The sequence below is a fragment of the Mirounga angustirostris genome, unplaced genomic scaffold (genome assembly GCF_029215605.1).
Source record: "Mirounga angustirostris isolate CCGP_5_RB_7025 unplaced genomic scaffold, mMirAng1.0.hap1 SCAF_2, whole genome shotgun sequence".
NCBI lineage: Eukaryota > Metazoa > Chordata > Mammalia > Carnivora > Phocidae > Mirounga > Mirounga angustirostris.
Window position 1 is genome coordinate 18012173 of NW_026991710.1, and position 17309 is coordinate 18029481.

General features: G+C 42.0%; 1 protein-coding gene across 5 annotated transcripts in view; it reads right to left on the reverse strand.

Annotated features, from left to right (window-relative positions):
* Nucleotides 1-17309, reverse strand: part of ADGRA3 (adhesion G protein-coupled receptor A3) — a 125178-nt gene that overhangs the window by 78835 nt on the left and 29034 nt on the right. For 4 of the 5 annotated variants that reach the window (XM_064584336.1, XM_054508983.2, XM_064584337.1 and 1 more), the window contains exon 2: nucleotides 11060-11131. In XM_064584336.1, coding sequence (XP_064440406.1) covers nucleotides 11060-11131 — 72 coding nt within the window. Of the gene's footprint in view, nucleotides 1-9247; nucleotides 9459-11059; nucleotides 11132-17309 lie in introns of those variants that run through there. The other variant, XM_064584338.1, reaches the window with a different exon arrangement.

Genomic DNA, 17309 nt, shown 5'->3' on the forward strand with positions numbered 1-17309 from the left:
TGGCATTCCACCCTCCTCCCCAAATCAGAGCCCTATTTGTCTAAATAAAACTGAACCCCCAGTACGTTAACTCTTGTTTTTAAAAAAAGAAATAACCGGGGCACCTGGGTAGCTCAGGGGGTTAAGCATCTGCCTTCGGCTCAGGTCATGATCTCAGGGTCCTGGGATGGAGCCCTGCGTCGGGCTCCCTGCTCAGCGGGGAGCCTGCTCCTTCCTTTCCTCTGCTCCCCCTGCTTGTGCTCTCTCTCTCTCTCCCAAAGAAATAAATAAAATCTTAAAAAACAAAAGAAATAACCATTAAACATAAAATCTATGCTCTGATTACCATTACTCCTTAAGTATGTCATTGATCAGAACTCAGATTTTATATTCCACAAGAAAACAGCTTTGTCAGGGCTGGCAGCTGACCTAACTTTTGGGGTTTTTTTTTTTTTTTTTTTGCACCACAGCCTCTAAGGTATTTTTTTTTTTTAATACAGTAAATGAAAATATCTGAAAGGCCAGGTAGCTTCACGAAATGGAACTGCATGGTAATACAAGTCTCAAAAGATATTCAGGTGAACTCACAAATCCTACCCTTCTCTCTGAACTTCCAATCAGCTTTTAAGTTCTCCTGTTAACTAAGGAGTCAAAAAAAAAAAAAAAATGTCCTTGGTGTAGCAACTTCAACGGAAAAAGAAAATCAGGCAGAAAATAAGTTCCTTGCTACAAATGTCATGGCCTCAGCCTCCCCCATCCCCGAACACCTGCCGGGGGCCCAGATGACTACAGAGGCAGATTCGCACAGCCCAGCCCAGGCCAGCTGCCTCTCTACCTGCCATGCTGCCCTGCAGCCTTTCTCTTGGCCAACTCCTAAGAGCCACTCCGGGGAAGTCAGATGTGAAGGGCGCAAGTGGCCCTGAGAGGAGCCGTCGCCCCACAAGAGAGGGAAGCAGGAGCAGCCCGTCCTCCAGGGGGGTGAGGATGAAGTTGCACCACAGAGGCTCCCAGTGGGCCAGGCCCAGCTGCCTGCCACACGGGCGGCTGCCCACGCACCAGCTTCCTTCCCTTCGCTCTCTCACTGTCCCACTCCCTGAGACGTGCGATTTCTCGGACCACCTCTCAAATGAACCACCTGAACCCAAAATTTCATCTCAGGACCTGCTCCTGGGAAAACTCAGGTGAAGACACCGGCCCACGAATGTGAAGCCCACCAGCACCAGGCCAAGCGTTCACATCCAGGGCAGAGACCTTGGGAGACTCTACCCACCTGCTCCATTTTGAGGGCAAGAGCAGAAAGGGCAAGACTATTAGTCATTCAAAATTTCAAAACCTTGGGCACCTGGGTGGCTCTGTTGGTTAAGCATCCGCCTTCGGCTCAGGTCATGATCCTGGGTTCTGGGATTGAGCCCTGCATCGGGCTCCCTACTCAGCTGGGAACCTGCTCCTCCCTCTCCTTCTATTGCTCCCCCTGCTTGTGTTCTCTCACTCTCTCTGTCAAATAAATAAATAAAATCTTAAAAAAAAAATTCAAAACTTTAGAGTAGGTGGAGGTAAGGAAGGAGAGCACATATGAAAGGCTCCAGAATTTAAAAATTATAACTCAAACTAAGACTGCTATCAATCATTTCATGTTCAATTGCTGTGCTGAACATTTTTTTAGGGTTTTTTTTTTGTTTTTGGGGTTTTTTTGTTTTTTTGCTGCCTTCTCCCTTGCACTGGGGAGAAGCACCCCTACTTGTCTCAGAGACCATATGGTACAAACAGTGCCACAGAATCGCCAACACCACCCCTCCAGGTATGGCACTTGATCAACCTCCAACCAGATTTTTCAAACACCGTAGTCTCAGTAACGTGGCAGGATTACATGACCCTGGTCCAACTAAACCTAGGGTCTAGGGCAGTGGGGAGGAGATAGAGGGGGACAGGGAATGGCCATTTCCATTGGTCTGATTAGAGGTCAAGAGGTAACCCCAGGACCCTCTTGCTACCATGATTTAAGAGCCTGTCTAGGGGGCACCTGGCTGGCTCAGTTGGCAAAACATGTAACTCTTGACATTGGGGTCATAAGCTTAAGCCCCATGTTGGGTGCAGAGCTTACTTAAAAAATAAATAAATAGGGGCACCTGGGTGGCTCAGTCATTAAGCGTCTGCCTTTGGCTCAGGTCATGATCCCAGGGTCCTGGGATCGAGCCCCTCATCGGGCTCCCTGCTCGGCGGGAAGCCTGCTTCTCCCCCTCTCACTCCCCCTGCTTGTGTTCCCTCTCTCACTGTGTCTCTCTCTGTCAAAAAAATAAATAAAATCTTTAAAAATAAATAAATAAACAAATAAATAAATAAATAAGAGCCTGTCTAATGAAGCCAAAAGATAGGAAAAGAGAATTAATGCTGAGCTCTTGGATCCAGCCAAGCCTGAAGTCCAGCTCTAACTCTCTGGGCTCCTCAGTTACACAAATCACTAATTTCAGCGAGTTGGTATCGGACACCTATCATCCCATTAAGATCTCACAATCAATCCTAGGAGATAGGACTCCTGCTGCAGATAAAGAACTCACGTGAAAAAAAGATTATGAAATTAGCCAAGTTCTGAACGGCCAAGCCAGACTTCACAATTTAAACACAGCTTTCTGACTGATAACCGTGGAGATTTACACGTAGAGCAAGAGGGAGAGAGAAAAAGCAAACCGGCCAAGAAGTTGGCAATGGTTCAATCAAGGTGCTAGAGATACCGTTCTTTCAAATTCTCTGCATGTTTGATGAATTTTATTCACTGGATAAAGTTATTATATGTGGTAATGTCCAGCCTTCCAACTTCATGTGAAAGCCATCCACCTCTCCCTCTTCGCTGTCATCACCCCCACCAGTGCTGACTGGTGTCCTTGCTTCTCTCATCCACGCTCCATTTAAAGAGTTCCTCCTGGGGCGCCTGGGTGGCTCAGTCGGTTACATGTCTGCCTTCAGCTCAGGTCGTGATCCTGGGGTCCCGAGATCGAGCCCCGTGTTGGGCTCCCTGCTCAGCGGGGAGTCTGCTTCTCCCTCTCCCTCTGCCGCTCCCCCCTGCTTGTGCTCTAGCTCACTCTCTCTCTCAAATAAATAATCTTAAAAAAAATAATAAAGTGATCTTCCTAAGCATAAATCTGAACCTGTCTCTGTGCTGGTTAAAACCTCCACATTCCCTCAGAATGAAGTCCAAACTCTTTAAAGTACCTTATAAGCCCCTCCATGGCCCTGGCCCTAACTCCGACTTCTCATTCTGCTCCACACCTTTCTTTAACACTCAGCCAGCCTTTCTCTCTTCATATTACTAATCATATCTCAAGACGTTTCTAGACAGAGCCCTACTTCTCTCACCTCCAGACCCTGGCACGCACTCTCCCCCCGCATCTTTCCTCACCTCCACCCTGGTTTTCTTGCCTAACTCCTACTCATCTTGAACAGCATTCCTTTTTCCAAAAAAAAAAATATCTCTGAACAACAGTGCCCTGTACTTTCCTGCTGTGGCCCTCGTCACTCTCTACTGATTTGCTTAAACCACCTTCACTGAGAGACCAGAAGTTCCACGAGGGCAGGATCCACATCCATCTGGTTCAGTGAGACGGACAGACATACATTATAGAGTGCGGTCACTGCTATGGTCTGGATGTTTGTGTCCTACCAAAATTCATATTAAAATCCTAACTCCCGAAGTGATGGAATTAGGAGGTGGGGCCTCTGAGAGGTGATTAGGTCATGAGAGCAGAGACCTAAGGAATGAGGTTGATGCCCTTATAAAAGAGACCCCAGAGTGTCCTCGTCCCCTTCCACATGAGGGTACAGCCAACTAAGAAGCAGTCCCTCACTGAACACTGAATCTGCTGGCACCTTGATCTTGCACTTCCCAGCCTCCAAAACTCAATGTTTGTTGAAAACTCAATGTTTGTTGTTTGCAAGTTACCCCATTTATGGCATTTTGTGATAGCAGCCAGAATGGATGATGAGAGCTGATAAATGGATGAAAAAGTACATGATGGCTGAGAGACAGAATTATATTACCTGACTTTCACTACAAAAATCTTTTTGGTAAATTACAGTTAGCTACGAAATCATTATGATATTCATAAACTCGGGCAACACAGAGACGGCTGCAACTCATTCAAAACACTCCCATTTCTCAATAAAGTCAGAGGGTCATGATGCCTGCAACTGACCTTCAAGTGATTCAGCAAACGTGTGTGTGCAGGCATGTTCCAAGAAAAAGAAAAAAATGATAGCAAATCATTCTAATTATTGCATCTGGGTAAGTAAATTGGGGATATGAGACATTACTACATTAATTCTTTAAATTTGTCTGTATGTTTAAAAATTTTCATAATAAAAATTATTTTTGTCCCCAACTTTTTAAGTTCCAGGAAGTATAATTAATCATCAGGCCCAACTTATTAGTCCCTGTCTCCCCCTGGCCCAAATGATCCCAATCCTACACCTCAAAGAGAAATGATATTTTAGGAGAAAATTCAGTCGGCGTATATTTGACTCATATTGAATAAGCAAAAAAGCTCTGCAAACAGAAATATACGTCAGTTTCATTTTTTTTAAAACATTGTTTCCCTTTTCAGATTTTAAATCGCATCTACAACAAAGACTGATTTAACTAAAGCAGTCCATAAATTTGTGGCCAATGATGTACTGCATGTGTTTCTACATTATACCTCTCATGAATAACTGAGTACTGTAATATGATTTAAAGATATACTTTTTCTTTAATAATAAAAACTCCTTGACATATTATATAATACTTAATAATAGCCATATTAATCAGGCATTGCCAAAAGATATTTATAGTCCCAATTTTTTCATTTAACATCTCCCCTTCCCTTACCAATCACAGCTTCCCTAGGGAACAAAAGTCTAACTTTAGGGTCTATCGCTACATCTATGTTGGATCATTAAAACATAAATGAAAAAGTGCACAAGAATTGCTGAAACAAAATTAAAGGAATGTTAATAGTTCTTGGAAAAAGAGTAAGTTCCTTTAGGAAAGAATGCCAGGTGTAGCAGAAAAGATGCTTTTTAATTGCAAGTATCAGAAACTTCTACTCAAAAATGTTTCAGCAATAAAGGAAATTCTCTGGCATTAAGGGAAATCAAGACACAGGACAGCCCAAGGGGTTTCTCCGCCCTTCTCAGCATATCAACTTGGCCTTCAGGCTGACCCTCAATTGTGATAGGCTATGCCAAGTCCACAAACCACCTCCAAGCACAGAGTTATGACAAAGAGTTGATTCTTTATTCCTGTAACTCTTTAGGAGCCAGGAAATCTTTCTCAAAGCCTCACAGCTAAATACCCCTCATCACTCTTACTGGCTCCGGCTAGCTCTGGCAATAGCTAGAACAAGAAGCTATGGTGACCACATCATTTGGGATAGAACAGAAGCTAGGGAGTCAAACACATTGCTGGTATGTCTTCTTAGTGTCTGTAATTAGACGATAGAGGGGTGTCACTAAATACTGCAAATACATAACAAGAATCACAATACTCTCGGGGCACTTGGGTGGCTCAGTCCGTTGAGAGTCCAACTCTTGGTTTCAGCTCAGGTCATGATCTCAGGGTCGTGAGATCGAGCCCGAGTTGGGCTCTGCACTGAGGGGGAATCTGCTTAAAGAGTCTCTCCCTCTGACCCTCCCCCAACTTGCATGCTCTCTCTCTCTCAAATAAATAAATCTTTTAAAAAGAGAGAGAGAAAGAATCACAATACTCTAAAATGAAGGATATCTGCACCCAGGCTTGTTTTATTATATCAGAGAGAAAGAGAGAGAGAGAAAATGAATCCCCTTCAGAAGTTATTCTTCAAATCAAAAGAACTGACAGGGACAGCTTGACCTGCAGATTTCCTTAATCTCTGAAGTGTATTTGCTAGTTAATTCAACCCAGCCAGCCCTTAATGAGAAGGAAGCCCATACAAGGGACACCAGTGAGGAGACCTCCAGTCCCCTGGGGAACCGTGGAAGACAGTTTAAAGCAGCTGCAGGGTCACCCCTCCTGAGAGGTGAGGCGGTCAGGTGGTTACCCACCATCTGCTCTCAGTCATTGCCCGAGGGTTCCCGGGGCAGAGGGGAGTGGCTTTCAGCCCAGTGCTGGAGCACCAAAAGCTCTCAGGTTCACATGTGGAAGACCGAAGGAGAGACGCACAGGAATGACCAGCAGTGAAGGAATAAAATCAGCTATAGTGTTTTTTGAAGTAATTCGGAAAAATTTGAAACTGATGTCATTTACAAAAACCTTAAGTCACTTATGTGGCTAGCTAGGTCTTCAGTCCAGAACTCGACTTGAGTAGCCCAGATCCTAAGTCACTCACTGCCAACCAGTAGTCTCCTGTAGAAAGAGCACTAGCTCTTTGTGAACAACCCCATCTTTTTGCTCAGCAAGGGCCATTCTGCTGTTCCCCTGGGAAACTCTACTAGACTGTCCTAGCCCATGTGGCTCAATGGCTATGTGACCAGTTCTTCTGCTCCTATATTGTACTGGGCCCTGGGAAATTTCAAGGGTTTGCTTCTTCTCCAGGAAAGAGGCCTCAGAGGCCTTCTGCCCTTAGATCCAGAACTATATATTGCTTTTATTACATGGTCTTTTTCCCTGTCTTTCCCCTAAACCCAGTAGGGATGGGGAAGCAAAGACGAGAACCTTCTTAGAGACCCACCAGCATATAAGCTCTTCCTACAGGGCCTCTAACTCCCCAGTGAGTCCACAGGATGTGTATCTAGAAAAGGAGGAAGTTTCTCTTATGTTACCTTTTCTCAAATCTCTTTTCTACATTGGATTAGGTAGGACTTCTGGAACTCAGTGGCCAAAACTGAGTCCTTTTTTCTGTTCTTTCATCCCTTCCAAGACAGAGTAATTAGGAACAGGCAAGGAAAACACACATTAGCAAATCTACAAAAATGCTACATCATCGTCGTAGGATGAATTGTGTTTCTCCAAAATTCCACGTTGAAGTCCTACCCCCTCCTCCTTCAAAAGAGGACTGTATTTGGAGATGGGTTCTTTAAAGAGGTGATCAACTTAAAAATGAGGACACTGGAGTGGGCCCTAATCCAAGGTGACCAGTGTTCTTATAAGAGGGGGAAATGTGGATGTACATACACACAGAGGAAACACCATGGAGACACAGGGAGAAGGCAGCCATCTACAAGCCAAGGAGAAAGGCCTGGAACGGATCCTTCCCTCACGGCCCTAGAAGCCAACCCTGCCAGTGCCTGGATCTTGAACTTTCAGCCCCCAGAACTGGGAGGAAATAAATGTCTGTTGTTCAAGCCACCCGGTCTATGGTATTTTGTTACTGCAGTCAGAGCAGACTAATACAACCACTGCATTCACAAAGCTTGTGTCTGATACACAGAGAACCCAAGACAAAGTCCTAAAGTCTCTGCAGAGTCCCAGAAGAGAAGACCCCTAAGATTCACAGATATCTGATGAGATCCCACAGCAAACCAGAGTCCATGAGAAGAATCCTACAGTGAAGAAAATCACAGAAGAATACAAAGACTACAACTTAAAGAATAGAGTTGCTAGATGTGAAGGAAGGACAAGACAGTCTTTGGATTCTGTCACAGGAAGGGGACAAGTGGTACACAGAGGCAGAGTACTTTAGTTAAGTTAGATGACCTGGTAGAGAGGGAAATGAGAAGAGCTATGAAAATAGTAGAAAGAATCAAGAGATTACTCAAGGAGTTGGTATGGAAATTACAAAATCTATAGAGGCTTTAGCTTTAACATCAGTACAGCAAATCAGAGAAGAACAAGACAGTAGAAAGTGTAACTGTAAGAAAGACAGTGCTGGGCTCCAGGGGAAGGAAAGCCTGAGTTCCCCCCTGGGCCTCCCTCCCCATCACCCTGCACCGACACCCACCTTCCACGCCCACAGAGGATGAATGGAGCTGCACTAGGAAAGGCCTGAGAAGACATTCATCCGTGTTGGGTCACGAACTCCTGGCAAAGGGTCAAGCCACTGGCTAGGGGATCTCTTTGTTTTACCTCATTTTTAGAGCACAAGATAGACCAAAGACCAGGGCATTTCCACAAGGGGCCAGCCACCGTCTCAGGCCCTCTGGGGCCTTTCCAACCACTGGTCCCAGCAGGAACCTGGGGGAATAAGGAGCTCTGTCTGAGCTCATGCTCACAGACAAAGGCCCTATTGACAGGATGCTTCCTCTGGAGCTCTTGCCCCCCCATGCTTCCTTCTCAAAGCCAGAATAGTAAGAGCCTAGCCATATCATCGCTTTTTCTTTCTTTCTGAAGTGTGCTGTTCTCCCACAAAGACAGCAGGGGGACAGGTCCCACCCAGGCGTGCGTGGTCTCTCCCTCACACAGTGACCGTGAGGCCAAGACTCAGGTTTGGGCTTTGAAGGGTCTGTAGGAAATGCTGAGCTAAGGTAAAAATGTTTCCCGACAGAGATGGCCCAGATCCCAAAGTCATCACTGGGGTCTTGGTCTTGTACACACACACACACACACACACACACCACTCTCATATATGTACATATATGTATGTATGTGTGAGTCTATCTATCTACATCTGTATCTGTGGTCCTACAAAAGAGATACGGTGTTCTGGGATTCAGGTATAAACAGGCCCTTAGCTAAAAACAATCACAGCCGTATCTTCCTATCACCTAATATGTTTGTGGCAACCTAGTTTGTTTCTATCACGTATACGGATTTATCATCAATAAATGATGGAAAATAGGTCAAAGGCCAAAATGAAATTAAAAAGCAAAAGTAAAAACGGTAGTAATTCACAGCATAGCACAGACCATTAGCTATGATGCCCCTACTTTTTATGATGTACATGAACAACCAGAGCAACCCTAGGGGCCAAAAATAAAACATGTTTATAAACACAACAGACACCATTTATAACCTAGGCATCCCTGTCGTCCTTCCTGGGGAAAGAAAAGATCCCACTGATCCTTCCATTATTGACCAAGCACCTACTCAATGCCTGGCAATGTGCTATACGCTCAGACTATCTGTCAAGCACAGTGACTTTTCTTACAAGAAACAGAAAGCCCAACAGGAACATAGCGCCTCGCATAACTGTAACCGCCCAGAGGCAGCCCTGCTTCAGCAAGGTCCCTCCAGGGGACATGATGTCGGCTCCGGCCCAAGCCAGTGGCAGGGCAGCCTCTAGAGGGTATGGTCATCCGTTCTGATGACAGTAAGGAAATTCCTTTCCCAAAGAGCCCTGAGCAAATCCTGACTCGGTTAAACTGGTCAGCGCCCATTCCTCACCCTGTGTCCCTGGAGTGTGAGTGAAGGACTGTCCTCTTCCTAGTCAGGCCTGGCGCTGAGGTCTGACCAGCCTCCTCTGAGGCACGTGGCCTCCGTGGAACAGGATGGGAAGAGTTGAACGAAAACAGAAACGAGAAAATCTGAGCATTAAGCACTGCTGTGCCAAGAGCATTTTACATACGTGTATGTGTACACACATCTATGTATACAGACACGTGTATGTGTAAATATGAAGGGACTGCTACTTTATATACGTAAATGTGCTATTTTCATATATGTTTATATAAATATAAAAACCTAACTTTAAGACTTTTGATTTAAGGGGCACTTGGGTGGCTCAGCTGGTTAAGCGTCTGACTCTTGATCTCAGCTCAGGTCTTGATCTCTGGGTCGTGAGTTCAAGCCCCGTGTTGGGCTCCACGCTGCATGTGGGGCCTACTTTAGAAGAAAAAAAAAAAAGACTTTTAAGACATATGATCAATTAAAAGAACAGACGTATATAAAAGGATAAATAAAAACTCTATGGGGGCGCCTGGGTGGCTCAGTCATTAAGCGTCTGCCTTTGGCTCAGGTCGTGATCCCAGGGTCCTGGGATCAAACCCCGCATCGGGCTCCCTGCTCCAAGGGAAGCCTGCTTCTCCCTCTCCCACTCCCCCTGCTTGTGTTCCCTCTCTCGCGGTGTCTCTCTCTGTCAAATAAATAAATAAAATCTTTTAAAAATAATAAACTATGTACATGCTTAAATAACACATCTGTGATCAAAGCAATAATGTCTTGTGGGAGTTTGTAGAAACCACTGGGTCAGATGGTCAAGGGAAGATCACACAGAAAGAAAGTGAAGCAGAGCAAAGAGAACTAAGAAGGGAAATCTGTAATTCAACAGAAACGGGGAGGCTCACAGTAGAGCTTCCTTATATTACCTACACCTTATATACATCTGAAATGTTTCTGTAGGGGCGCCAGGCTGGCTCAGTCCCTAGAGCATGCGACTCTTGATCTCAGGGTCGTGAGTTCAGGCCCCACATTGGGAGTGGACCCAACTCAGAAAAAAAAAAAAAAAAAAAAAGAATGTCCTGAAATGTTATCCTAAATGTATGAGTAATAAAGGGAATCTGAAATGTGATCCTGGACTATCATTCATAAGACAAGCGAATTAAATATCCACTGTGCAAAATCCAAGGCAAAAAAAATAAGCACTACTTATAATATATCTGATCATAAACAAAACGACCTAATTTCTAAGCAAAACACAATTATCACATTCAAAGACATACGAATAAAATATCAAAGTTTATCCGGAAGTTTCCGTCCTTAATGTGTTTAAATTCTACTTGACTATTTTATAAGGCCCACGCACACTTGATGACAGAACTTCGAAACAGCATCTATGCTCCAAAAGCCAGTGATCAGCAAACCATGATCCCCAGCCTGCTTTGCAAATAACATCACCTCCACATCAATTCATTTCTTTATTGTCTATTGCTGCTTTCCCACTATCATGGCAGAATCGAGGAATTGTCACAGAGACCACATGGCCTACAAAGCCTAAATTATTTACTATCTGGCCCTTTACAGAAAGTTTGCCAACATCTAATTAACTAATTGTTTCTTGAAGTTAAATTCTTGAAGTTTTTCATAATAAAATGTTGGGAAAACTCAGATTTGTATTTTGGAAAAGTCGAGAGTTTAGTAACAGACTTAAAATAAAAGTGCAGCTAAGTATTATCTCTCACTCAAGTAAAGCTCATAATAAACCAAAAAAAAAAAGTGCAGTAAGTAAAATAACAATAAGATATAATAAAAAATACTCACAATCTTTCAAGGAGACTTAACCCAGAAAATGAGCCATTCTTCAGCTCGGATATTTTATTGTTACTCAGAATCCTAAAAATGACAGGAAAAAAAAGGTAAGTTGCAGAATATATGTACACCATCAATATCAAAATAATTTAGCTCCTTATTTTTAAACCTATGAGGAATTCTAAGAAGTCACTTATTAGCCAGTTTTTGAGATGCCTGACAAAAATAGGAGCTTCTTTCTCTTTGAGAAACCACCTAAAATAGCTCGATCACTCTTCTTGTCACCTCTTAAATTGTTCCTATCACATTTGACTAAAAATTTTAAGGTAAAAAGGGAGAGAAGTGAGCAGAGAATAGCTCTCGAGTTCAGTATGAGAAGAACGCCACATACACTTACATAATTAATCAACTTATGTAAGTCGAATACTTATTTAAAAACTTAATGGAAAAATGTGTGACATGCCCTATAAAATACTGATCTTACAAAGAAATAAAGCATCCGCTAGATATGTCAATGCTGAATATTATTTGTAATTTAACAGTATACAAATCTACTGCCTGTGTGTGTGAAAATAAGCTTTTGCACACCCTCACATCAGATACAGAGGCGACAGTACCACACTGCTGTATCTCATGTATCAGGACAATGTTCTTAAAGACAGGACCTGACAACAAGGACTTACTGAAAGAGGTCGTAGTCAAGCCACCCCCACGACAGGACTTGCCTAAGAAGATATGGCGTGCACATGATCTTGCTCCCTCTCTAGGCACCTTTTGTAGCTCAAGTACCAAGAACGATTTTCCATAAAGTGAAAATGCTAGGAGGCGTCTGGGTGGCTCAGTCATTAAGCGTCTCCCTTCGGCTCAGGTCATGATCCCAGGGTCCTGGGATCGAGCCCCGCATCGGGCTCCCTGCTCGGTGGGAAACCTGCTTCTCCCTCTCCCACTGCCCCTGCTTGTGTTCCCTCTCTCGCTGTGTCTCTCTCTGTCAAATAAATAAATAAAATCTTAAAAAAAAAAAAAAAAGAAAATGCTAAAGCTATCTGATTTGGAGGAGTGAGGACATCGAGATAAGAAAATGAGAAAACCAAGGCAGAGAAGAATTAATTAGGTTAACGACCCAAGGTAACAGCAGCAAATGCCAGAACCAGATCAGAAACCCAGGAAATCTCTCTTCCAGACCTCACGTTCAACATCCGTCAACGTAGGTCCAGAGACATGCTACTGGCCTCGCGGGCAGAACGTCCTCCATCACAGACTGTGCTGCACTTGAGGAGCGCCCTTCACACGGGGTACAAAGTTGCACGGTGCCCCCCTCCCCACCCCCCAGACACTGCAACGCAGCAATTCTGTGTATATGCAAATAACAGAGTGCCTCTGGGTCCTAAGAGTTCAGGTATTCATTTTTATTGTATCTACTTTTATTATTCTAAAAAAGAACCTCTAATTATTTGTCTTCAAACAAAAATAGCCATTTGACATCTGCTTTTCTTTTGATACAAGTGGAATTTAAAAACAAAATCCCTGTTCATGCAGATGCGCATTTCAGAGCCTTTTTTGTGGGATGATTATTAGCAGCTTCTCCAGTCAAGGATACCTGTGTTTGAAGCTCAGCTCTCTTGCTTTCAAGTTCCATTGATCTTGGCCAGTCCCTCCACCTCTCTGTAAGAGTTCCTCATTCATAAAACAGGAAGAAAAATATCTACCTCATAAACACTAGAAAGAGATTAGGAAATGTATGACACACTCAATGAGTATTCATTAAATTTCAGATGGTTTCCCTGGTTCTAAAACACACATCCTCCCTCATTTTAATGTTTCTGGCAATCCAGGTATATTACCATGTAATATCTTGCATCTCCCTCAAGCCGTTGCTAAAGGAAGGACAAGGCCTGGTCAACTATTGGAAAACAGAAAACGTGGTGGTTGAAAACACTGCAATTAAAATACAATACCATTTTCTCTAATCAAAATTGCAAAGGTTTTTCAAGTGAGGTGGTCGGCTAGGGCAAAAGCAAACTCAGTCTGGCTCATGGCCACCGACGTCACTGAAATAAGCCTTCTCAAGCAGCCCATGGTGCACCGTGAAGAGCCTCCCACCTTGCTGCCCAAAACATCACTCCTAAACAAGTCGCCAAATTTGACAAGAAGGATATCCCATGACCTTATTTCAGCATTATGTAAGAGGAAGAGTAAAATGATGGTACATTCAAACAAAACTTCATGCATCCATTAAAAAAGGATTCTTCCAGAGGGAACTTGATAAAAAGGAAAATGCTTACACTCAGTTCAGAAGCAAACAAAACTGATAGCACTAACTGAAAAGAATCTATGCAGAGATCAAAAACAAACAAACAAACAACAACAAAAAAAGACTGGGAAAAAACAGACCCTAATGGATCAATACCTTACTGATGAGGCTTCTGTTAGTTTCTCTCTTATTCTCTATAATCTTGTAGTATCTTTTGAAATACCTAGCAGACAACTCTTACTATTTAAATATTTTTTCTCCTGATGATAAACATAAGAATCTCCATAACTAGGGAGAGTTTGAAATTGAGTTAATTTCCATATAATTCTATCTTAGAAGTAAACGAATACTTTAAGCTTTGAGATTAAAGACTCACGTTTATTTATTTATGTTCAAGAAATGTTTATGCAGCGACAGTTTGCAACTTAACAGGCACTATGAATAGGCACTAAAAGAAGAGAAATGAACAATGGTGTTGAGATCCAGAGCCCAGAGTTTTAATAGAGACCCACTCCCCACGCCCCCAGCAATAAATGATTTAGGTCACCTCTCTAGTTCGACTTCAATTTCACATCTTTTAAGATGGAAAAAATCAGACCAGAATGACCACCAAGATATCTTCTAGCTTCTTTTACGTTTCTGTATTTGTGTTTTCATGAGCAAAACTGACAAACTTGACGGTGACTGAGAATTTATCACCGATAAACGGAGAACTAAAGAAATAAAGGAAAACTACACAGTCTACCAGGTAACAGGCTCAGTGACAAGACTACTCGGTGTCTGGGTGAAGAATGATCCCCAAATACGGAGGGAGCTTATGAAAAACTGTCAGGGCGCCCGCTGAATTACACTCAGTACTGTTGCAGCGAAAGGACTGTCATTTGCTCGGTCATAAAGGTTTTAGTACAATAAATGATAGATTTTATTGAGAAGAATAAAAAGGAAGACATTTCATCACACTTAAAAAGTTATAACTGTAACCTTAAAAATACAGTTTACAACCTCATGTTAATATATTCAGTCTATCCATTACTTGGTGTGTTTAAGGATTTTGCGCAAGAAAACAGGATCGGTATGAATAAATCTACTCTGCAGACAGTTTTTATACTCAATTTTGAGACTGGGGACTGTGCAGCGAGCAAATGCATAATCTCATGTATCATTATAAACCTAAAACCCATTCTAATCAATATTTTTGCTGACATCTTTGAAATTTCAAACTTTCCAGAAGGTAACTAAATGAAAAGTATAAAACTTGACTAAAGTTATAAAGCTTATGTATATCCATTTCTGTTCTATACTAACGATGTTATAACACCACCTGATCTATAGATGATGCTTAGGAACACTCTTCTGGGCTCGTGCCTCTTGAATTTAAACACTATAAGAAGACTTCGATGTCCATTGTTACATATAACACGCTATCAAGTTAGTTCAATATATCATTTAGGCTGAAACATGAAAAAGGGAGTAAGACCTAATGTAGACATGTTTAAAAAAAAAAATCAAAAGTTTATGGAGCAGAAAAAAATAAAAATTAAGTATTACAAGTTCTCAGTCACTTGCTCTTGCAAGTCCCAGAATGGAATGGCTACGCACAGCACCCACACCCCGTATGGCAGAAGACACAGAATAATTTTCCTTTTGAGAGGAACTGAAAATACATTTTAAGAGCTTTAAATATTCAGATCAAACGCTAGGAATATAATTCTTGAAGTCGACCCCTGGAGGGGAAAATCAGGAAAATAATCAAATAGAGCTCTTACACTGGGTGGAACGGTGGCCCTCCCAAAGATATGCCCCCCACCCCGAAACTATGACTATGACCTTAACTAGAAAAGGATGTTTGCAGATGTAATGAAGTTGAACGTTTCGAGATGAGATCGTCCTCAATGAGTGTGGGCCCTAAATCCAATGACAAGTATCCTCAGGAAAGAAAGGGGGAAGACTAAGAAAATGTCATATTTAAAACAAGGGCAGTCTCATACAGACCAAAAAAATACATAGCGAGAGAAAATGAAAGCAGACAGACTTAGAAGCTACAATAACTAAAGATTTTCTAGGACTAAGAAAAAGAGTAAACAGGACTACATTTTTAGAAGTTTGATAATTTTATTTTTTTTTTAAAGATTTTATTTATTTATTTGAGAGAGTGAGAATGAGAGACAGAGAGCATGAGAGGGAGGAGGGTCAGAGGGAGAAGCAGACTCCCTGCCGAGCAGGGAGCCCGATGCGGGGCTCGATCCAGGGACTCCAGGATCATGACCTGAGCTGAAGGCAGTCGCTTAACCAACTGAGCCACCCAGGCGCCCTAAAAGTTTGATAATTTTAAAATCATAAGCAATGTCAAAAGATAACAAATACTTATGACTACTACCAAAAACAACGGCCTCATTTCCCAAATATATAAAGAGCTCTTAAAAAAAAAAAAAATAGAAAAACTAGCAAAGGCCATAAAAAGTTCAGTGAAAGTAAATACAAATGGATCATAATCATATGAAGGGATACACAACCACAATCATGGGAGAAATGCAAGTTAAAACTAAAACAAGGTACCATGATTCACTTAAGGAGTGCAAGAAAAGTGTGATAACACACTTTGTATTTAGAGGGAAACAACCACTCATATTTTGCTATCAATCAATACAATCACTATGGAAGGCAAAAGTACAAGTGCATTTACAGCATTTGATCCATTAATTCCCCTTCTGGAAATTTAACCTAAAGATAAATTTGCAGGTGTGCAATATACATGTTATATATTAAATTATGCAATTATATATTTATACAACAAAAGTATTCATTGCACTATTATTTGTAAAACTCAATGACTGGATATTTAGGTTGATTCCAGGAACAGAAGTCTGGTCCTGATGGAATACAGGATCCACAAAATGGGATATCATGCAGATGAGGGGCTGCAGAATGGGAAGAGAGAATGCTTTTTAGGTGTTCACTCAGAAAGATCGAAGACAGACTAAGGACTGAAAGTATGCGTTTACATATTAAAATTCTCCATCTCTTGACATCTCTGATTTGCTCAAGCAATACAAACTGTAGTAAGTAACACAAACTGATTCTGCATTAGATTTATTATGTAGAGTAATAATTGTTATTGCTACATCTTTATCAAATACAAGAAAAATAGACAATATGGCTAGGCTAAGCTTTTGAGTCACTAATTGCAATAGGCACATGTTCTAAAAATTTAGGACCACCTGTGAGAAGCTAAAATCAGATATGCTAAATCCTCAAAAATCAATTTTAGTGCTTTGCTTCATTTATCCCACTAATGAAAACTGGTTATTCCCACGTTCGCTGAAGCTCTAGTCCGGGGGGTGGCCAAATCCATCCCACCACCTGTTGGGACAGCCCGTGGGCTTCTAAGAATGGTTTTTATATTTTTAATGGTTGGGAAAAAAATCAAAAGAATGGTATTTTATGACACATGAAAATTCCATGAAATATAAATTTCAATGTTTTTAAAATTTTATTGGCACACGACCATGCCCATTTGTTCACATATTGTCTGTGGCAGGTTTCCTGCAATGACAGCCGAGTTGAGTAGTGACAACAGAGACTGTCGTGGCCAGGAAAGCCTAAAATATTTACTATCTGGCCCTTTACAGAAAAAGAAAAAGTCTGTCAAGCCCTGTTTTAGCACACTCTGTCCCAGTTTATTCTTTGGTTTCCAGCAAATGAAAATCAAGTGTTCTTTTCTAAATTAATTCTCCCTAGCAAGTAAGAGTTAAGTATCTACTAGAGGGCAAAAATCCTCATCAATCTTTATATTAAAACCACATTTAAGTCAGCACACCATCGGTGATATACACATTTTGCCCTAAGTATTAGCAGTTTGTTCACCAATGGTGTCCCCTGAACTCAATGCATCCATTCATTCAGCTCTGCAAGAGAAAATTCTGGGTGGTAGGCTTTAGTTCCAGTGTGTCAAAAAATGTTTTGCCCTCAACTCTGCTGCATCACCTTGTTTTAACAAGGACTTTGCATTTT